Below are 23360 nucleotides of genomic sequence, written 5' to 3' on the forward strand. Positions count from 1 at the left end.
GCAACAAAATATCTTTGGACTGTGAGGCTCAGCTGATGGAGGTGAATGACCCCAAATATCCAAACCGAGTCAAAGAACATCTGGCTATTGCAGTGTCCTACGCCCACGCACAAAGAGACAGTTCTAACACCATGCGGTTGTTAGAAATAGTTGAAACATTGGATGAGCGGGAGTGCATGGTCAAGGCATTGACTAAACTGATTGGCACGGCTAATGGTGCTATTTCTAGTTTGAGAACTACCCATTATCCATTGGTTTTGTCTGTAGAGTATCGACTCGCGAGTAAAAATCAAAAAATTTGTGGGGGTTGTACGGGGGAGTTTACAGCGGAGGGGGCTAAGGGGACTCACGGGAAACGTGGGGGGCGGACGACCGGCCGAGCTCAAGACCCTTGGGGGCAGCACCGCGCCTCGGGGGCTAGTAATGTTAGAGGAGGTGCGCATCGATCGTGTAATTTAAATGTTAGCCAGCAGTTTTTTATACCTGTTTTTATTCATAATTCCAATTATGATTTTAAATTTATTTTACCGGCACGGGCACGTATGCACAGGGAGGGAGGTGCAGTAGATTGTCCATGGGTAAATAGTTCATTTACCTATAACATTATTCCCAAATCAGCCGAGAAGCTGTTGCTTCTCGAGCTTAAATGACAGGTAATGTATATAGAAGGTATGTGCGGGAATAAAATTAGATTTTTCGATTATTTTCGTTTTTTCCCCACTACATGTTTACAAATGATTCAAATGCATACAATTCAAAAGTTTTATAGCTTTCTCTTGCTTAAACGGAACTTTCCAGACAGTGAAATGTATGATATGTTGACCTGCAAAGGTATATATGCATACGATTATTACTCTTCTGGCGCACGCTTAAGTGAGGAGAAACTACCTCCAATTGAAGCTTTTTACAAGTCACTGACCAACAGTGAATGCACAGCCGAGGAGTATGAGTTTGCCAAGAAGGTGTAGTCTAAGGGGAGTTGTAAAAATGGGTGAGATTATTGTAGACTATACTTGACCAGTGACATTCAAACTCTGTTGGATATAGTCTGTAAGAATACAGACCAGATCTATTCAGAGTTCGGGTTAGATATAGGATATTATTTTTCCACACCCCATTTAGTAATGGATTTAATTTTAAAAATTAGCAGGGAGGACATAGGCCTAATCAGAGATGTAGATCAGCACCTTTTTGTAGAGCGTTCAATGAGGGGAGGGTATGTTTTTCACGGGGACCGTATCTTATCAACCGATCCGAGCTGTCAAAACAGCAGCGATGCAAAGTCAAATGCAGTGTTCTTGGACATGAACTCGTTGGGCCCCTCGGCAACGTCCCACTACTCTTTGCCGTGTGGGAACTATCAATGGCTATAGAATCCTTGTGAGTTAACCGACATTAATACAATCGAGGACAATGGGTCACAAGGAAGGTTCTTTGAAATTGACGGTCACATTCCACTGGCACTTCACGACTCAGTCAAAGATTTTGTCTTTCCCTGTATCACTCGACCCGGGAGCAGGGACTCTCTGAGCCACTACACTCATTCATTGGTTGAGGATATGGGGATGCACTGGATCCCCTCCAAACATAAACTGATTGCTGATTTGGACCCTAAGGAGAATGTTGTTGTTCACCATGTGCTTTTGCTTTGGTTGGTGAGCAATGTTTTCAAGATCACTAAAATACATAGGGTCCTACTGTTCAATCAGCAACCTTACTTGAAAACGTTTGTTGACACTTGTGTCGCTAAACGATCTAGAGCAAATTCAAAGGTGGAGACGGAAATGTATAAGCTCATTATAAATTCAGCGTTTGGCAAAATGTGTGAGAGCGTACGGAACAGATCTCGCTGCGACGTCGTGACTGACCCTCTAGAGTGTGCACGAATTATTGCCGACCCCAATTTTACATCGTTCACGAGCATAGAGGCCGGCATGGTTCTTCTACACAGGCGAAAGCGAAATGTAGTACTGAACAAGAATATCGCAGGCGGTAGTTCAGTACTGGAAATTTCAAAAAAGCTCCTGTTGTCGTTCTTTTACAATGTGTGCAAGGTGCAATGGCCACGGGAGGGGGAGGTTCAAGTTTACTATGGTGATACAGATTCTCTGCTGTTAAAGGTAAATGGGACTGAAGATTTGGATTTATTGGGTGATTTGCAAAAGGGGGAACACATCAGCTCGCGGATGGATTTCACCAACTGAAATCCATCACTCTACCCAAAGCTGCTGAAACGTCAAGCCCCCAACCAACTATCCATGTTAACATCAGAGACGGGGAGTGATTTGATATCCAGGGGGGTCTTCCCGGGTCCCAAAGTCTCTTGCGTTGAAACTCATAGTGGAGAAGAACAGAAGGCGTGTAAAGGGGTGCCTACACATTTTGTAAAGAACAATTTCAACATGAGTGTGTACAGAGACTGTGTAGAAAGTAGCCTAGTGCCGAGAGCACAAGTGCTTGCAATTCGCTCTCTACAGTATAGAAATTATACTGTGAGAGTGGAGAAGAATGCAATGTCATGTATATCCGACAAGGTCTATGTGCTCGAGAATGGTGTGAGTGTTCTACCCCACGGCCACTACCGTATTTCAGACCGAGTTGAATGCATTGAATATCGCAATCAACTTGGTCTGGATAAATTAACCTAACCTGACTAACGATCATCACCTAACCTCACCCTCGACAGAACTGCCCCTCACTACCCGTTTCATATACCCCCATCACGAACCCAACCACTACCCTCCCCTCCCCCACTACCAGTTGGCAGTAGCAGTGATGGCAACTATTCTTTTACACCCCGAGGCCCCCGGGGGGGGGGGGGGGGGGCCCTTCCCGTGGCCTCCCAGGGGGGGGGGGTCCCGCCCGCGGCCGGCCGGCCCCGCAGTCCCCGGGGGGGGGGGCCCACACCTTTAAATTCATCAAGTTCAACTGTGCTATTGTTCCAAGTGAGTGTGTTTTTTTTTTCTGTTGTATAAAAAAAGTGTTATTGTATATAAAAGTGTTTAAGTTGACAAAAAAAAAGAAAAAAAAGTTTTGTAAATAAAATTGTTGTTGATGATTGACAAAAAGTGTTTTTTTTTATTGTACATAAAGTTTTTTTAAATACAATAATTGCTTATTTATAAAGTGTTATCATTGCACTGTGCTGTTCATGTTGACTGCAAATAGAGTTTTCATTTTGACCATCGGAGAAATTTTGTCAACTGTTCTTGTTGAACAAGTGTTATTATTATTTTTATTGTTGTGTATATTGACTGAACAAATATTTGTTTTCATGTAGTGTCGAAATAAATGCTACCATGAAATATTTTTTTTTTTGTTGTTGAATAGAAAGATACATGGGGGAAATTACTACTTATTAATTGAGCACATATGATTTACAGTTAGTTGCAGTCCGACTGTTGCCCCCAACAGCAGCATGTATCAATTTAAAACGCCCTTCAGATCGTTTCTGTGTGGACCGTCAATGTCGGGGAAAACAACACTTTTAACTCGAATAATTCAAAATTGCGATAAAATGTTTTTGGAAAAGCCGAAAAAAATCTACTATTGATATAGTATTTGGCAGGAGTCCTATGATAAAATAAAATCTAGTGCCACAACCATAGCAATACAATTCATACGAGGACTTGATGTTTTCAATAGTATTGAATCGAACTCGTATTTGATTATTGATGATTTGGCTGAATCCATTGAACAGTTCTCACAGGAAATGCTACAACTGTTCACCGTTCGCTCCCATCATGAACGCATTTCCGTTACCCTAGTTCTACACAATCTGTTTCATCAGAGCAAATGTATGCGAACCCTTGCTTTGAATTGCACCGTCTATATTATCTATCGAGTCGTGCGGGTTTCGATCGCGCGCCGAACACTCAAAAATCAGATATAACCACGCACCCCTAAATGTCTGTTGTCATCGTACACTCAGGCGACTAGCTAGCCCAACGGTTACATTTTGCTGGATCTTAATCAGAGCACGCCCGAGGATCTACGTGGAGTCACCGACATTTTCAACAATGAAATTACAGTATATCGTCCAGTTAACAGTAGAGAAGACTATTAGTTGACATTATGACACTGAAGAAACTACATGAACTACGGCATATGTTTTCCGTTTTAAGCACTTCAAAACCCTTGTTTAGGACTGCTATACTCAAGCATTGTGTTGACAATGATTTCATTAATCTAATATCTGAACTTTGTTTAAATTTAACTGATGGCAATGTTCAACTGCCAGAAGGTTTTATAAAACAGAAAACGCAACATCGTACCACTGAACGCGCCTGGGCTTTTAAAAAAAAGTTAAAACAATTTAACAGAACATGGCTCCTTCAGGCGAGCGGTAGCTTTTTCACACTTGTACTACCGATAATTGCATGACTTTTAAACAGTTTTCTTTAGTGAGAGAATAGCAAAACCCTATAAATTGACACCATTTGAACTTGTTATCTCACCCATCGAACATTTTGAAGACAATCTAAGCAAATTCATTAACGATGAGAATATTGCCGATGACAAAAAACTGCTTTTACTTCAAGATGCACTGCGACGTGTGGAAAAACATAAACCTTATCGTGAGAGACCTGCCATCGTCGTCGATCCCCCTAAACAGGAGACATCTCAAGATTTTGTAGCAGCACCAAAGGAGAGGGACTTGAATTCATTTGTATCGAAAATTGGAAACCTATTGCCACTCACCTATCGTGAACAGAGTAAAAGAGTATTATCATATCTCATGTTGGAAACTGGTGATGAGCATCAGGTTCAAGTCGAGGGCACCGGGAAACGAATTATAATTCAGGCAAAAAGTTATAATCTAGTTGATTTAATTTGTGATATGGTGACGAATCGCAAAGGACTCTTACCCTTTGACGATAATCTATACACCTTTCTGTGTGCAATAAACTTCCCCAAAAGTCTTATTGGCAATAAGCAAATTCTAAAGAAACTAAGAGAATATAGTCCACCAACACCATCATTTAAAAAAGAAGAAGATTCAATATTTGAATATACTATCAGCAGCAGCAATGATTTTACAACACCTGTGGCTGCTAGTCAAAAGCGAAGACGAATTGATTCGCCCGCCAGTGTGCAAAAGGGGAGTGGACATTACACTACATGTTTACGCTCAAAATTGATGAAGTTTTGAAAGGTTTATATTAATATTGTTGAGTTGTGGAGATTAAGGTCTAAAGACACTATGTATAAATCAGTATCCTGCACCACCACCACCACAATGAAAATTTAAAATATGCTAGAGAACATTAAACGAGATAAACGCAACATCGTACTCAAAGGCTTCGCAGTACAAACTCTCGACCAACTAAAGCCATTTCCCCTCTGCATATAATGCAAATGAATCTGTTAACTTTAGACGCGCTTCAACGGCGTTACAATGTGCCCTACAAATATATTCTACTTGCGATCGGTATCGGTAGTCGCTATGCATATGCCAGTCCACTACGATCAAAAAGAGGTGTTGAAGTTGCACAGGCCATTGAAAGTATTCTCGAACAGGATTCATATAGAAAAATTCAATCGGATCGTGGCAGTGAATTTGTTAATCCCCATGTGCAAAAGGTTCTTTTGAAATATAATACAACACTTTATCATAGTCACAGCTCGATAAAGGCTACATTGGCTGAACGATTAATAAGAACGATTCGTCTATTAATTTCAAGATATTGCACTTTTAAAAATACATCGGATTTTATTCATGATTTAGATAAAATCATGCATATATACAACTATTAACCCCCATGATCACAGTCCAAATCTACACCACCGTATGTTCACTACAATGAAAATGCATTTGATACTTTTCAATAGCAAGACTCCAATGACGAAAAAGAGAAAAAAAAGAATATATTCAATGTTGGTGATACTGTTCGAATTAATAGAACCACCAATATTTTTGAAAAGGGGAATTATTTATGGAGCACCGAACTTTTTAAAGTGTCCAAAATCCTGGACACCATACCCATAACTTATCGACTGCGAGACACCAAAGATGATGAGATTCTCGGTGGTTTTTCTGAATATGAACCTCAAAAAGTTCGAAACACTAGTGAAAGTTATCAAATTGAAAAGATATTTAAGAAACGTTCGCATAGGGGCAAGAAACAGTTGCTTGTTCGCTGGCTAGGATACAACTCGGATTCTGATTCTTGGATCATTGCTGAAGACATTGATAATGCCCAATGATTTCTATGTGAATTTTATGTCCAATGTTTCTGATCCTCTCTACGATGATCTGAATAGAACAAGTGATTTTTGGACGAAACTCTCAACCACCATCGAATTAGACAACAGAAAGTATGAATTGGCTCTTGTCGACTGTATTCTCAAAAATACCTATTACATCCTGAGAAAGGATCGTAAATATGAAATAAAAATTAGACCCTATGATTGGCCGCCACCACCAGGTAATCAAGAACAAATTCAAAAAATCAATTGGATGGATTATCCATATATTGAATTACCCTACGAGGAACTCACCTGTATGAATGATTTATGTCGTACTATCAATAAAAGAATTTCCGCTCGTAAAAAGGGAGCTTTTCATTTCAACTATTCAAAGGAGGAGGGCAAGATCTACATTAGTTCACCTATTGCCAGTGAAAAGGTTATTCTCAATGATATTCTAAAGGATGTTCTTTGCTTTAAAATCAATAATATTATTGGTAAAAGTGAAGGAAACACTAATTTCATTTTCGCTGACTACCCGCCTGCCTTCTCCACTGACACTTGTATATTTCTCTACGCTTCATTTGTGGAAACATCTCGGGTTGGTAATTCAAATGGTCCCCTCCTACGAGCTCTTGAACGAAAAACCAATCAAGAACATATTCATCACTACAATATAAAGCATCTTCAGTATATTCCAGTAAACACTTCCTCTTTGGAACTCTGTCAGTTAAAACTAAGAACTGAATTGGGTGATCCAATAGCAATTTCAAAAGGTTTGGCTGTGATTATATGCCATTTTCGACCCATCGTTCAACTGCAAGATGTCTAATAGAAAAGTGGTATTCACTTGTCCTGATATTGACTGCTATTTTAATACTCTTGGCTCAAGACAACAGGGCAATGGAAAGGAGTATTGTAAGGGTTGCTCGTCAATGTCTGGCTACGGTCTTGGCAGTTGGTTTGCTAAGCGGTTTCGCTCTTCATTACTACTGGCTAGAAAATATCTTGTATTGCCTGTAACCGACTTAGCATCCTCTACACTATACTATTAGGGTTCTGGCAAAGATTTAAAAAAAAGTGCTTCGGAAAATCTTAGGTCCAGTGCGCGAACCCTTGGCGAGAGATTAAAACAGGATGGTAAAGGCTTAAAAAGGTCACGAAACACTGCATCACTCATCAGTCTCCGCTCAGGTCGGAAACGTAAGACATCCCTTTTGTCAAAGAAAAGAAGGAAAAAGCCGACACTTAGTGTAACCAGAAGCCCCAGGAAGAAGAAAATTGTCAGATCGAAACAAGATTTCTTCTCCTAAAATGTCCTACCTACCGCAGAAGGATTCCCAACCTTCAATCACCGCATCATTGAATCTATTCAATGCCGAAAATGTTGATGTGAGTGTCGATCATGGATACTATGAACAATTTTATCCACAACAGCTCCTCTCCGATAATATCCACTTTCAAATTTATTCCAATGAAGAATATTTCATAGATTTATCTTCCAAATTTATAGATTTGCAAATGAAAGTCCGGAAATCCAATAATTCAATGCCAATTCGGGCCGATGGGATATCCTATGAAAATTGTATATTACATAATTTATTTCGTCAAATTAGTGTCTACATCAATGGCACGCTGGTGAGCACAAGCAACAATCTCTCCAACTATACAAGCTATATGCAATTCATGCTGATGATACCCATGTAATAGAAGGAATTGAGACGCGTCTCCAATGTTTATGAATATATTACTAATACTGATAGTACAGATGCACTTAAAAATCCTACAACTAGTGAATTACATCTAGTTGGAAAAATATATCACGACATATTTAATATACCCCAATGGTTGCCGCCAAATGTTACAGTGGATATAAAATTGACGCTTGCACCCTCCAATTTCATATTGAGAAAGAAACTTGCTGGTAATCCCGATGTAAGTCTCACCCTCACCTCAGCAATACTACATGTACGTAAACAGCAGGTTATGAGTTCTGTTGCTTTGGCCGTGGAAAAACTGAGAGCCAATGGCAACAATATTAAACTACTTGTTCCTCATACAATCACCAATCAACGTCATATTGCCGTGGGGTCACGCACCTTCACCGACTCATCCTTTATCAATGGCGAAATTCCCTCGAAATTGGCTTTGGCATTTGTAAAAAGCGCCAGTGCAATAGGATCATGGACAGAATGTCCACATAAATTCGAGATGTTTGGACTTTCATCTCTTGTGTGCAAAGTAAACGGCATCCCACTCTACAATCTATCTTTTGATAAATCCTATAGAACATTGTACAAGTTGACCATGCAAACCCTAGATCATGATTCGCAACTATTTGAAAATGGTATAACCGAAGATATGTTTGCTAAAACACATGGTATCATTGTATTGGATTTGTCTGGTACACAGGATATGAGTATAGTACGTACGGGGAGTGTGCGTTTAGAGTGTACATTTGCCGACCCATTGGCGGAGAGTATTGCCCTAATCTCACTAAATCAATATGAAACCTATTGGGAAATCACTCCCGAAGGCAGTGTTCTACTAGACTTGGCGCCATGAACACCAGTCAAATAATCAATGTACTTAATGTGGACCACTACATGTCCCAATACAAATCCTAGTGTCTGCTCTCGGACTTCCTATGAAAAATTAAAGGTGCCAACAATACCCTAATTATTGTTAATATCAGTCTATTGGCGGTGCTGTCGGGTCATTGGCTTTGAATCTATCAAACAGAGAAAAAGTTCGAATTTTTTGATCCTCTTTGCCTACCTTACACTTTCTACACACCCCACATCAACAACTATATTGAGAGCAGTCGGAAAACTATTATTCAAAATCGGAAGAGGGTGCATGATCTAACGACTAGAAGCTGCGGCTTCCATACACTACAATATTTTGTGTTCCGGTGTCGTGGCTATACTTACAAGCAGTTTCTCCACATTTATATTGACAATCCCCGTCTGAACGACTTTCTAGTGGAAATATCCTCTCAGACCTATACAGTATTGATTTCAGTGCCCTAAGAGTAAAGTGCTTAAAAAATGTTTGTGAATTTGTTTATTAATAAAATGTATATATACAACAATGTCGTTAAATCTTCACTTTTATATTTCTTCATCTTCGATGTATAGGCAACTGTCGTGAACCACTAATGCTGGTAAATCATTTGGATTCATTGTATATTGATCTTGATTGACTGCAAAGTCAGGGTCACATTTTCTACAGTACAATGTAACTTCACTCTTGTCATATCTCTTTGTATAGTCAATGATACTATTTGCAGTCATATTATGAAATTCACAAGTTTCAATCTGTCTATTTGAAGCAATATCACAAACAGTGTTTTCAAATGGTGAATCACATTCGGTAACTGCCAAATAAAAATAACTTGGTTTATAGTCATAGTAGGCAGTGTCGTCACAGCGATGACGTAGAAACCAAATTCTTTTGTTGTTCCAACAGTTGAATCGTAGGCAAGATTCCTCTTCCCAGAATAATTTAAACCCACTGCGAGATCACTCTCATAGAAATAAAATGACATCACATGTGGGATTCTGTCCTCTCAGAGTTGGGTCCGTGTTCGCCCAATGATCACATTTATCATTAAGATTCTTAGAGCACAGGTGTCATCTAGGAGGAGAGTCACATACCACTTCAAGACATGAATTACATCCTTTAATTTGTACTGCATAGCCTCTATGTAATTTACAAGGATTACATAATTTACACTTTTCACTATAGTCATCAATAATTGTACAATTCTCACATTGATTCCAACTACCAAGAGTGTACATGCACAATGGAAATATATAGAACATTTTTCGGTTTCTGATGTCAACTTACTCACAGCTAAAACGAAACTGATCGTTCTCACTCGATAAATTCAATGAGAGGGAAATGGTGGGAGAGAGAAGTAGCTCTGTGACGTTACCTCTTTCGAATGATGGGGGAGCCATCTACATTGAATCTGTTGACAATGTTTTCAAAAGTGTATCCACAATATGATTCTGCTTTGTTCCAATTATTATATCAATAAATTGACTATAAGCATTTGAGTCGCATTTTAAAAGCTTCATACAATAGTCCAATGGGGGAGAATCACTCCTCATTATATTGTCAATTGTTCCTTGACAAGAGACTATCCTGCGTTGAAGAGATAACTCGAGAAAATCATCATACAAAATCAAATGTTTTTCCATAAACACTAGATTTGATATAATTCTCTCTTTCTCAAATTTATTCATTTTTAATTCCTTTAACTCAGACTGCTGACTCTAGACTGATCCTTATTCGTTAGCCATAACCAGAAAAGAAAGAGAACATTTTCGATTTCGAAACAATTTTATTGAATAATTACAACAACAACAACAACAACAACATCAATAATACAGAGCAAGTACAATCATCGATACTGTTTATTGTCTTCAATATGTTTCACCAATGCACTTAAAGCACATTGAAGTCTATTCACGTGTGCTATATCAACTTTAGCGGCGAAACATAATTGATCCTCCATTTTAAATTTGCTCAAGGATATCACATATCTTGCATATACTGCATCCCATTCCAGACAAAGCAGTGATCCTTTCGTGATTTCCACCGCATTGTTTGGTGCTCTTGTACTCTTATCATCAACTCCACTGTCAACTTCTAATAGGGTAAATATTCCACTCATTGTCATCGTCAACACAAATATATATCCAAAATGAGTAAAGTCAAACTGTTCTTCTTCTTCTTCTCACCCCTTTTAATTCTATTCACATACTAATAAAACTATATCAAAAAAACCTTTTCCTTATAGTCCCACCACCGAGCTTATGTCATCATGTCTCTGATTTGATTATAAGGGGTTTTTAACCGACTCGTTGATTGGCTGAGAAGGAAACACGTGATCTAACTGTTTCCGTGAATGTCATAACATTTGGCAAATTCCTGTTTTTTCATTCTCACTGAGAAAACCATAAAACAGACATGAATTGCTGTTGACATCCATAAATGTGACAAAGTTCCTGTTTTTCAAATTCTCACTGACAAAAACCATTAAACATCCATGAAAAACATCAAATAAATCGACCAACACACATAACCATCCAAGAAAACATACATAAATGTGACAAAATTCCTGTTTTTCAAATTCTCACTGACAAAAACCATAAACCACGTGGTTCTCGTGCCAATATATGGTGTTAAAAAAAGTTGTAGGTGGCAGCAGGGGTGGGTGACACGAGTATAAGATAGCCTTCTACTATCGTATCTCAAGAATTGATTTGGATATTAAGTTGCAACTTTCAAAGAATGCTTAAGGGGGAAGATCATCCCACCAGAAGGCAATGTGCACATTACTGCTAATTCTACTGTTACTCCTACATTTACTACTACTACAACTACTTCTATTGCAACTAATTGTAAGGCTAAGAGTATTGAGATGAAAATTTCAATAAGTATATGAACATACAGATTATCAAAAGGACATTTCAGCAATGGATAGCAATGGCTAATTGTATTAAGTTGAAACTTCCGGGAGTTGATGAGAGGGATGTTCTACTAAACAATAGGCAATATGTCAATACTACTGCTGCTAGTAGTACTACCGCCGCTATTCGAAAGTATTACTTGTGATATCAATACTATTACTGTGACTACTATTACAACTATGCCTAAGGGTATGAAGGTGAAATTATTAAGGAATTTTGAAGAGGGGCAAACGGAATCAAAACACGCCATATGTGTACAGGTTATCAAAAATGTGTAACAGGAATATCTTAGGAACAATTTCGTGTGTGAAGTTGAAAGTAACAGAGCTTGTTGCGAGGGATGTTAAACTAACCGAAAGAAAATATTTGCAACCTAATGCTACTGCATCTCCTCATACTACTGCTACTGTTACTATTATTACTACTTCTATTACTATTACTGCCACTAAAACTTAGACTACTACTATTAATTCTACTGACACTACTACTACTACTGCTATTAAAACTAAGGGTATTAAGGCAAAAAATTTGAGATTTATAGAAAGTGTATGAAACTAATTCAAAACACACTATGCCAACACAGGTTTTCAAGCGGACGCATCACTCGTGACAAAAATGCTTCAGAAACGATTGATGGCATTAAGCGGAAACATTCAGTGTGTGTTAAAGGGGATGTTGAAGAAACCAAAGGTGCTATACGTATAGCCTACTACTACTAATTCTTGTAAAACTATTGCTACTGCGCAAGCTAAAGGTTGAAGCTTTCAAGGAATATTTATGCGGATGTTAAAATAAATCAAAATAAACTATGCCATTTTGTTCATTGTAGTTGATTTCCAGATAGAAAATATCTTTTTGAGGAGGACACTCTGAGGAGGACACTTTTGAGAAGGATAGCCATTTTGTTCAGCGTAGTTGATTTCCTGATAGAAAGTATCTTTTTGAGGAGGAAACTCCCCCACAACCCCCGGGGCAAGGGTTTTAAGTTATTCCCTGAGGCCATATAAGATCAATGTTGACACAATGTACAGCTTAGTTTTCTTTAAAGCAGGGCACTTCATATAGAAGGGGTCGTCATAAAGACTTCAAAAAGGGTCCATTCGATTGGAAATCGAGAGTTCTAGTGCCCTTTTAATAGTCGAAATTGACTGGAGGGCAACTAGCCGCCCCCCCCTCACGCCAATCATTCCCCCAAACACATCCAATCGAAATTCTGAGATAGCCATTTTGTTCAGCGTAGTTGATTTCCAGATAGAAAATGTGTTTTTGAGGAGGACAATCCCCCTCAACCCTCAGGACAAGGGTATTAAGTTATGCCCTTGGGGGCATATAAGGTTTTTATAGAAGATGTTGTCATAGAAACTTCAAAACAGGCTCATTCGATTGGAAATTCAAAGAGCTAGTGCCCATTTTCATAGTCGAAAGTGATTGGAAGACAACTAGCCCCCCCCCCACGCCCATCATTCCCCCAAACACATCCATTCAAAATTTTGAGATACCCATTTTGTTCAGCGTAGTTGATTTCAAGATATAAAATGTGTTTTTGAGGAGGAGACTCCCCCACAACCCTCAGAGCAGGGGTTTTAAGTTATATCCTGGGAGCGTATAAGGTTCTTATAGAAGGTGTTGTCGTAGAGACTTCAAAAAAGCCTCATTCGATTGTAAATTCAAAGGGCTAGTGCCCTTTTTAACAGTCGAAATTGATTGGAGGGCAACTAGCCCGCCCCCCCCCCTCACACACCCATTTTTCCCCCAAACATATCCAATCAAAATCGTGAGATAGCCATTTTGTTCAACTTTATTTCCTATTTGAAAGCTACTTGATTTCCAGATAGAAAATTGGTTTTTGAGGAGGACACTCCCACACAACCCTCAGGGCAAGGGTTTTAAGTTATATGCCCTTGGGGCATATAAGGCTTTTATAAAAGGCGTTGTCGTAGAAACTTCAAAACAGGCTCATTCGATTTGAAATTCCAAGGGCTGGTGCCCTTTTTAATAGTCGAAAGTGAATGGAGGGCAACTTGCCCCCCCCCCACGCCCATCAATCCCCCAAACGCATATGCGGATGTTAAAATAAATCAAAATAAACTATACCATTTTGTTCAGCGTAGTTGATTTCCAGATAGAAAATATCTTTTTGAGGAGGACACTCTGAGGAGGACACTTGAGGAGGATAGCCATTTTGTTCAGCGTAGTTGATTTCCAGATAGAAAATATCTTTTTGAGGAGACTCCCCCACAACCCTCAGGGCAAAGGTTTTAAGTTATGCCCTGGGGGCATATAAGGTTTTTTTAGAAGGTGTTGTCGTAGAAACTTCAAAATAGGCTCATTCGATTGGTAATTCAAAGGGCTAGTGCCCTTTTTAATAGTCGAAAGTGATTGGTGGGCAACTAGCCCCCCACACCCATCATTCCCCCAAACACATCCAATCAGAATTTTAGATAGGCATTTTGTCAGCCTAGCTGAGTTCCAGATAGAAAATATCTTTTTGAGGAGGACACTCCCCCACAACCTTCAAGGCCAGGTTCTTAAGGGTTTTAAGGTTTTTATAGAAGGCTTTGTCACTCCCCAACAACCCTCAGGGCAAGGGTTTTAAGTTATGCCTTGGAGGCATATAAGGTTTTTATAAGAACGCGTTGTCGTAGAAACTTCAAAACAGGCTCATTCGATTGGAAATTTAAAGGGCTAGTTGCCTTCTTAATATTTGAAAGTGATTGGAGGGGAACTAGCCCCTCCCCCACGCCCTTCATTCCCCCAAACAAATCCAATCAACATTCTGAGATAGCCATTTGTTTCAGCGCAGTTGATTTCCAGATAGAAAATATGTTTTGAGGAGGACACTCCCCAACAACCCTCAGGGCAAGGGTTTAAGTTATGTCCTGGGGTATATAAAGTTTTTATAGAAGGTGTTGTCTTAGAAACTCAAAAAGGGCTCATTTGATTGGAAATTCAAAGGGCTAGTGCCCTTTTTAATAGTCGGAAGTGATTGGAGGGCAACTAGCCCCCCCCCCTACGTCCATCAGTCTTCCATACACATCAAATCAAACTTTTGAGATAGCCATTTTGTTTAGCATAGGCTAGTTGATTTCCAGATAGAAAAAATGTTTTTGAGAAGGAAACTCCCCCACAACCCTCAGGGCAAGGGTTTTAAGTTATGCCCTGGGGTATATAAGGTTTTTATAGAAGGCGTTGTCATAGAAACTTCAAAAAAGGCAAATTCGATTGGAAATTCAAAGGGCTAGTGCCCTTTTTAACAGTCGAATGTGATTGGAGGGCAACTATCCCCCCCACGCCAATCCTTGCCTCAAACACATCCAATCAAAATTTTGAGATAGCCATTTTGTTCAGCGTAGTCAATTTTCAGATAGAAAATATGTTTTTGAGAAGGACACTCACCCACAACCCTCAGGGTAAAGGTTTTAACTTATGCCCTGGAGGCATATGAGGTGTTTTATAGAAGGCGTTGTCATAGAAACTTCAAAATAGGCTCCTTCGATTTGGAATTCATAGGGCTAGTGCCCTTTTTAATAGTTGAAAGTGATTGGAGGGCGACTAGCCCCCAACGCCCATCATTCCCCCAAACACATCCAATCAAAATTTTGAGATAGCCATTTTTTTCAGCGTAGGCTAGTTGATTTCCAGATAGAAAATATATTTTTTAGGAGGATAGTCCCCAAAAATACAAATGAATGTGCCAAAATACAAATGAATGTGCATTGTCAGTTTATTATACATATACTGATATTTAGTACGGTAATGAAAATGTTAAAATTATTTGATTTATTAAAGTTATAAAAGTAAAAACATTTATATTTTTTTCAGTAAAGTTAAAAAAATTTTCTGGCCTTGGGAAGGCATAGGGGTTTAGCGCCCAACTTATGTTAATTTCTGCTCGTTTGGATTTTGACTCGGTTATTTATTGTAATTTCTCTTCGCTTTGGGTTTCATTTATTTATCGATGCTGATTTGTGGTAGTTTCAAGCTTGTTAGATTATTTGATTTTATTTTTGCTAATTTTTTGTTTAATGGAGTTCTTTACTTTTCTTTGAAAAACTTATTTTGTGGAAAAGGTTGTATTAATTAATTAACTTGAATAGAGCTAATAACCCCCATGCCTTCTCAAGACCAGAATATAATTTGTGCGTTAATGAAAACGTTTTAAATTACGTTTTACTTTTTAAATGTTTTCACTTTTTTATTTTCATAAATAAAAATTTTCAAAACTTAAAAAATAAATATCTAATAAAAAATTAATTTTTTAAATTAATTTCTATAAATAATTTTTGCAGAAAACCTACAAGCATACAGTTTTTTCATTTAATTGAAGCTCCTCCTAAACGTTCACTAAAAATTTCACCGTATTACCCTCAGGTGTCATTAGTTATAGTAACTGTAAAGGTAGTATTAAAAGTATACACACAGTGCCTTCTGGCTAGTTCAAAATCCCCCCCCACATACCCTTAAAGGTCTAACTTAATAATATAAGCTGTTCTTCAGATATTGCTTTGTCACCTTTTTGAAAGCCCAAATGCTCATAGTTATTTTTGATTTATATCAACATCCACATAAATATTCCTTGAAAGCTTCAACTTATACCTTTAGCTTGCGTAGTATCAATAGTTGTACAAGCATTAGTAGGAGTGTACGTATAGCACCTTTGGTTTCTTCAACATCCCCTTTAACACACACTGAGAGTTTCCGCTTAATGCCATCAACCGTTCCTGAAGCATTTTTGTCATGCATCCGCTTGACAACCTGTTTGGGCATAGTGTGTTTCGAATTAGTTCCATACACTTTCTATATATCACAATTTTTTTCCTTAATACCCTTATTTTGAATAGCAGTAGTAGTAGTAGTAGCAGTAGAATTAATAGTAGCAGTCTAAGCTTTAGTGGTAATAGTAGTGATAGAAGTAGTAATAATAGTAACAGTAGTAGTAGTATGAGTAGATGCAGCAGCATTAGGATGATAGTATTTTCTTTCGGTTAGTTCAACATCCCTCACAACAAGCCCTGTTAGTCTCGACTTCACAAACAAAGCTGTTCCTAAGATATTTTTGCTACACCCTTTGGACAACCTGCATAATAACGGCGTGTTGTGATTAAGTTCACCTTCCCCCTCAAAATTCCTTGATAATTTCAACTTCATACCCTTAGGTATGAAGTGATTGAAATGAAGTGAGGAAGTGAAAGCCTTATTTGATTATAAATTGAAAGGGCTTGCGCTTTTTTATAGTCGAAAGTGAATGGAGAGTAATGAACCCCCCTCTCACGCCCACCATTTCCCAAAACACATTCAATTAAAGGTTAGAGATAGCCATTTTGTTCAACGTAATTGAAAGTTCTGGATATTATGTATTTGAGGATGACAAACTCCCAGAACCCCCGGGGCAAAGGTTGTAAGTTATGCCCAGGGGGCATATAAGGTTTTCATAAAATAGCGTTGTCGTAAAAACTTCAAAAGGGGCTCATTCAATTGAAAATTGAGAGGGCTAGTGCCTTTTTTAATAGTTGAAAGTGATTGGAGAGCTACTAACGCCCTTCTCACGCCCATCCTTTCCCCAAACACATCAAGATTTTGAGATAGCCATTTTGTTTAACGTAGTTGAAAGTTCTGGAAATTGGTCTTTGAGGATGACAACCCCCCTCGCAGCCCTTAGGATAAGGGTTGTAATGTATTCCCTTTGGGCATATAAGGTATTTATAGAAAGCGTTGTCGTAGAAACTCAAAAAGGACTCACTCGATTGGAAACTGAAAGGCCTAGTGCCCTTTTTAATTGTCGAAAGAGATTGGAAGGCTTGACATTTTTATAGTAAAGATCGATGTGGGTACAATGTATAATTTTCTATTTATTTTTTTCTGTTTAGACCAGGGCACTTCGTATCGAAGGATTTGTCGTAGGAACTTCGAAAAGGGCTCATTCGATTGAAAATAGAAAGGGCTGGTGCCCTTTTTAATAGTCAAAACTGATTGGAGGGCAACTTGTCCCCCTTCTACGCCCACCCTTCCATTTGCCTAGTATGTTTAAAAGCTAAATGTTGCCTTAAGTTTGATTAAATTAAAATGAACTGTGTTAATGCTAATCCTCAATAAGGCATCTCAGCAGTATCCCAAGAACGACTGAGGGTATTATGTTAAAACTTTCGGGGCTACTTCTGCTCTTAAAATTTACCCAAATCAAAATAGCGTAAGTGTATGCAAGCTATCAAAGAAAGTAAACACATTTTTTTACGAATGGTATCAAGTTTTCCATTTCAGGTCAACTAGAGGAGGTATGAAACTAAATTAAACACTGCTATTTGTGTCCAGATATTTTAAAAGGGTGTATGTTGTTAAAAATTGCTGAAAAATTTTCTCCAGCATACAAATAGCAGGCCAAACTATACAGTCTTAAAAAAACGAAAAGATTTAAAGTATTATTTTCTTTTTCCCTGAAAAGACTATGTCAATATAAAACGAACGAAATTTAATTAAAAAACTTTCCACAGTAAGTTTTTCAAAGAAATGTAAAGAACTCCAGTAAACCAAAAATTAGCAAAAACAAACTCAAATAATCTACCAACCGTGAAACTACCACAAATCAACATCGATAAACAAATGAAACCAAAACGAACAGAAATTACAATAAATAACCGAGTCAAACTCAAAACCAGCAGAAACTAACATGAGATGGGTTTAAAACCCCTATGCCTTCCCAAGGCCAGAACATAATTTGCGCTTTACTGAAAAAAACACAAATGAATGTGAATTGTCAGTTTAATATACATACACTGATATTTAGTGATCAAAATATTAATATTATTTGATTTATTGAAGTTATAAAAGTAAATACATTTATATTTTTTCAGTAAAGTGCAAATTTTGTTCTGGCATTGGGAAGCCATAGGGGTTTTGCGCCCAACTCATGTTAATTTCTGCTCTTTTTGAGTTTGACTCGGCTATTTATTGTAATTTCTGTTAGTTTTGTTCGTTCGTTTTGTAATTCCTATCGATGCTGATTTGTGGTAGTTTGACGCTTGTTAGATTATTTGATTTTATTTTTACTCATTGTTGGTTTAATGGAGTTATTTACTTTTCCTTGAAAAACTTATTTTGTGGAAACAGTTTTTTTTAATTAATAGCATTGATATATCTGGTTGTCATCATACTAGCTGACTCAATCTTTTTTTATTGATTTTGCTTTATGGATGCTGTCAAATTGAGCTTTGGACCGTCATTGGCCGATGCTTCCCCTGATTTCTTGCCGTCCCCCAAGGCCTGCAAGAGAGGTGACTTTACTTTTTGTGGGTTTATATGTCTTATGCCTAGTTAAAAAAAAAAGCAAGTCAGATTCTAGGGAATGAAGGTTCAAGTGAGTTAGTTAAGAGTGCAATTTCACGTTTAAGTTTATGTTGGTCAATAATAGTGAGTTATATCTTCTAAGCCCAGTTTTGGTTCTTCCTCTAACCCGGTTACGGTTTGTCTGAGAATTTTTAAACGAGTTTTAAATACATATTGTGCAGTGAGACCTTCGTTAATACTCCCGTGCTATATATATCCCCCCCCCCCGCATATAGTACATAGCAATGTCCTTTATTGATTATGCCACGTTATTTCAGAGTGAGAAGAAATTATACCGAGGATGGAACCAATCAGAGTTGAATTTAATAGTGAAAAAGGAGGATACGCTGACGAAGTGGATCCAGCTTTTACTTTGCCAGAGAGTACAGAGGACGTAGAAATGCCCAGAAAAGACCCTTTAAGGGAAAAAGATATGCCACAAGAACTGACAACAGATCCTATTATAAATATACCATATATTGATACAGAAATAAACGAAGAACGTGAACTAGTTGGGACACCTTTGCAGGAAGCAGGAAGAGAATTTACACGAGAAAGTGGAGGCTATGAGGATGAACTGGATGAAGACATGATGAGTAGTAATGAAAGTGAAATGATAGAAAGTAATTACGAAGCCAAAAGACAAAAAAGCGCAGCAAACCAAGGACTGGTTAAAAATACATCTCGTAGGAATGAATAGTACGTCATATATAAATTTGTGGAAGCTATATTATTTTTTATTATCAGTTAAAACGAGAAAAATAAATGTGTTTCTGTTTGTAAATAAGTTATTTTACTACACTGGAGTAGAGGGCAAGGTATTACTCCGTACCGGAGTGACGTCAGACCACTCTCTGCAACCACACGCCTATTTCTAGGCCAATCAGAGAGCTACAATACTAACTGGAGTGATATCAGACCAGACTTCCAGACCTGCCTGAGGAATTTTAGCATGGACTTGCTTAATAGGCCCAAGAGGTCTTATCAACCGCTCATAGCAACCACAACTAATATAAGGAAGAATTATTAAAACCTAGATTTATGATGTTTCTAAGTGTAATAGATACAGAAGGGAATGATTATGGCTTCACCTAAGCTGAGAGATGAAGCCTATAGATTCTATTGTATAAGTGATATGTAATTTAAAATTCTTTAGGATGAGATATAAATTCAGGAATTTACACAACTCTATTTAAATTTGTCAATGCACAGTTGTCGACACACAAAGGAAGAGTCAGAAATAACTAGACATTTTAGGGGATTATTTGGGCGAAACAGATTGAATCATTTTAGGGGATTATTTGGGCAAAACAGATTGAGTCATTTTAGGGGACTATTTGTGTGAAACAGAGTGAGATATTTTAGGAGAGTATTTGTGCAAAGCAGATTGAGAGAGATTATTTGGGCGAAACAGATTAAAACATTTTAGGGGACTGTTTGGATGAAACAGATTGAGACATTTCAGAGAGATTATTTTGGCGAAACAGATTGAGACATTTTAGGGGACTATTTGGGAGAAACAGATTAAGACATTTTAGGGATTATTTGGACAGTAAAAAGTTAGAACTTTTAGGTTGTGGTCGCTTTAATACATAAGTTCCAATTTTCAATATATAGGCTCCATTAAGAGTTATAAATGTGTAGGAAAAAAGTTATCAGAATGTCGTTCAGACCTCATCTTTTGAGGGTTGGACAAGCGAACGAATTAAACGTTCAATTCTGACAGTTTATTGCTTAACACTATAAAATATGATAATTTAGAATGTTATCATTTTAAAAGTCCTCCATGGCCTAAATATTTCCTGATTAAGACTTCTTTCTTTACTAACCTTAGACACTTCCACTACAGCTGTTCTTGCAAACATCTAGCAGTAAAATCAATATTAAAAAGAAAATTATCATTATCCTTCAATCACTTCATCTTTAAATCTATTCAATGCAGAAAATGCGATACAGACTGAAGACGGTCGTGAAACGCTGAATTGTTCTTAAATAATGGACGAACTATAGACACAGAAAACATCGAATTGTCTCTTCTGGTATTTGACACGAGATTCTTGCGTGCACATAGAATTGGAGCAATTATTTAATTAAGAACATATACATCTTTTTGTACCTATAATGTAATTAGAATGAAGTGTTTTTTATGATAGTAATAAAGATTTTTAGCAGTCCTTAGCCATTACCAGAAAGCCAAACCCCTAAATAAGGGGTATATAAATATTTTAGGGGACTATTTGGGCAAAACAGATTGAGACATCTTAGGGGATTATTTGTGCGAAGCAGATTGAGAGAGATTGAGAAAGATTATTTGGGCGACACAGATTGAGACATTTTAGGGGACTATTTGAGTGAAACTGATTGAGACATATTTGGGGGCTATTTGGGCAAAACAGATTGAGACATTTTATGGATTATATGGACAGGAAAAAGTTAGAACTTCAAGGTTGTGGTCGCTTTAATGCACAAGTTCCAATTTTAAATATAGATGCTCCAATAAGAGTACTAAATGTGTAAGAAAAAAAGTTATCAGAACGTCTTCCAGACCTCATCTTTTGAGGGTTGGACAAGCGAACGAATTAAACGTTCAATTCTGACAGTTTATGGCTTAACACTATAAAATATGATAATTTAGAATGTTATCATTTTAAAAGTCCTCCATGGCCTAAATATTTCCTGATTAAGACTTCTTTCTTTACTAACCTTAGACACTTCCACTACAGCTGTTCTTGCAAACATCCAGCAGTAAAATCAATATTAAAAAGAAAATTATCACCATCCTTCAATCACTTCATCTTTAAATCTATTCAATGTAGAAAATGCGATACTGACTGTAGACGGTTGTGAAACGTTGATTTCTCTTAAATAATGGACGAACTATAGACATAAAAAGATTGAGACATTTTAGGGGACTATTTGGGTGAAACAGATTGAGAAATTTTAGGGGACTATTTGGGCGAAACAGATTGAGACATTTTATGGATTATTTGGACAGGAAAAAGTTAGAACTTCTAGGTTGTGGTCGCTTTAAATACACAAGTTCCAATTTTCAATATAGAGGCTCCATTAAGAGTTATAAATGTGTAAGAAAAAAGTTATCAGAACGTCTTTCAGACCTAACCTTTTGAGCGTTGGACAAGTGAACGAATTAAATGTTCAATTCTGAAACTTTTTTGCTTAACATTATCAAACATGACAATTTAGAATGTTATCAATTTAAAAGTTCCCTATGGCCCAAATATTTCCTGATTATGACTTCTTTATTTACTAGCCTTAGACACTTCAACTTCAGCTTTTCTTGCAAACATCCAGCAATAAAATCAATATTAAGAAGAAAATTATCACCATCCTTCAATCACTTCATCTTTAAATCTATTCAATGCAGAAATGCGATGCTGACTGAAGACTTTCGTGAAACATTGAATTGTTCTTAAATAAAGGACGAACAATGGCTCAGGAATTTTTTTTTTCGCAGAGTATGGTTAATTGTTCTTAAATAATGCACGAACTATAGACATAGAAATTAAATTTTAGGTGAATCTACAGGGGATTATTTGGACGAAACAGACTGATGGTTTTCTTTTCTTTGAATATTCTCGCTTACATATTTAACCAATTTATAGGACTCATGTATCCAAGAATAAAGCTTCAAGATATGTCGGCTTTTCACTATTTTATTCCCTTCTAGTTATACATGGAAATGCGTGGTGTTTCTTCGGAATTATCTGTCTATAGACTACAAGTGGTAACAGACATACTTTATTTTTAAATTATTCTTTTTTGAATTTTGGAAAAAAAATATTAGCATATTTAACCCTTTATTACTTCCTTTCAGTTAGACATGGAAAGGTAGGGTGTCTTAGGAATTATCTGTGTACAGGCTGAAAGTGGTAAAAGACAAACTTTATTTATAAATTATTCTTTACTATTTTGGAAAAAAATATTAGCATATTTGACCCTAAATACTGTACCAACATTTTTTCCCGGATATGTCTGATAACATTCACAAAATTCAAGTATAACAGTGGATAAATCCGTTATCAACATCATTTGTCGGTTATATCGGATGAAATTGAGAAAATACATACATACACACACACAAACACACACACACATACACATACACACACACACACACCAAAACACACACACTCTCAAACACACTCAATATCTTAACCATACATTCACACCAATACTTACATACACACTCTCACTGACTTTCTCCCACATATTGACACAAATACACAAACACACACAAACACAAAAATAAAAAAAATAAAAATATCTCACACAAAATAACAAACACACACACAAAAAAAAACAAACAAAAAAAAAAAAAAGAACAAAAAAAAACACACAGACACAAAA

The 23360-nt window shown here is 37.3% G+C and overlaps 1 protein-coding gene across 3 annotated transcripts in view; it reads left to right on the forward strand.

Moving 5' to 3' along the window:
* The window catches only part of LOC148954147 (uncharacterized), a 120466-nt gene extending 100699 nt beyond the window's left edge, over positions 1-19767 (forward strand). For all 3 annotated transcript variants that reach the window (XM_089086942.1, XM_089086941.1, XM_089086940.1), the window contains exon 2: positions 19271-19767. In XM_089086942.1, coding sequence (XP_088943068.1) covers positions 19294-19692 — 399 coding nt within the window. In that variant the 5' untranslated portion in view covers positions 19271-19293 and the 3' untranslated portion in view covers positions 19693-19767. The remainder of the gene's footprint in view (positions 1-19270) is intronic.
* Positions 19768-23360: the final 3593 nt, after the last annotated feature.

The sequence above is a fragment of the Artemia sp. Qi Xiang Cuo genome, chromosome 3 (assembly GCF_049724085.1).
Source record: "Artemia sp. Qi Xiang Cuo chromosome 3, ASM4972408v1, whole genome shotgun sequence".
NCBI classification, from domain to species: domain Eukaryota; kingdom Metazoa; phylum Arthropoda; class Branchiopoda; order Anostraca; family Artemiidae; genus Artemia; species Artemia sp. Qi Xiang Cuo.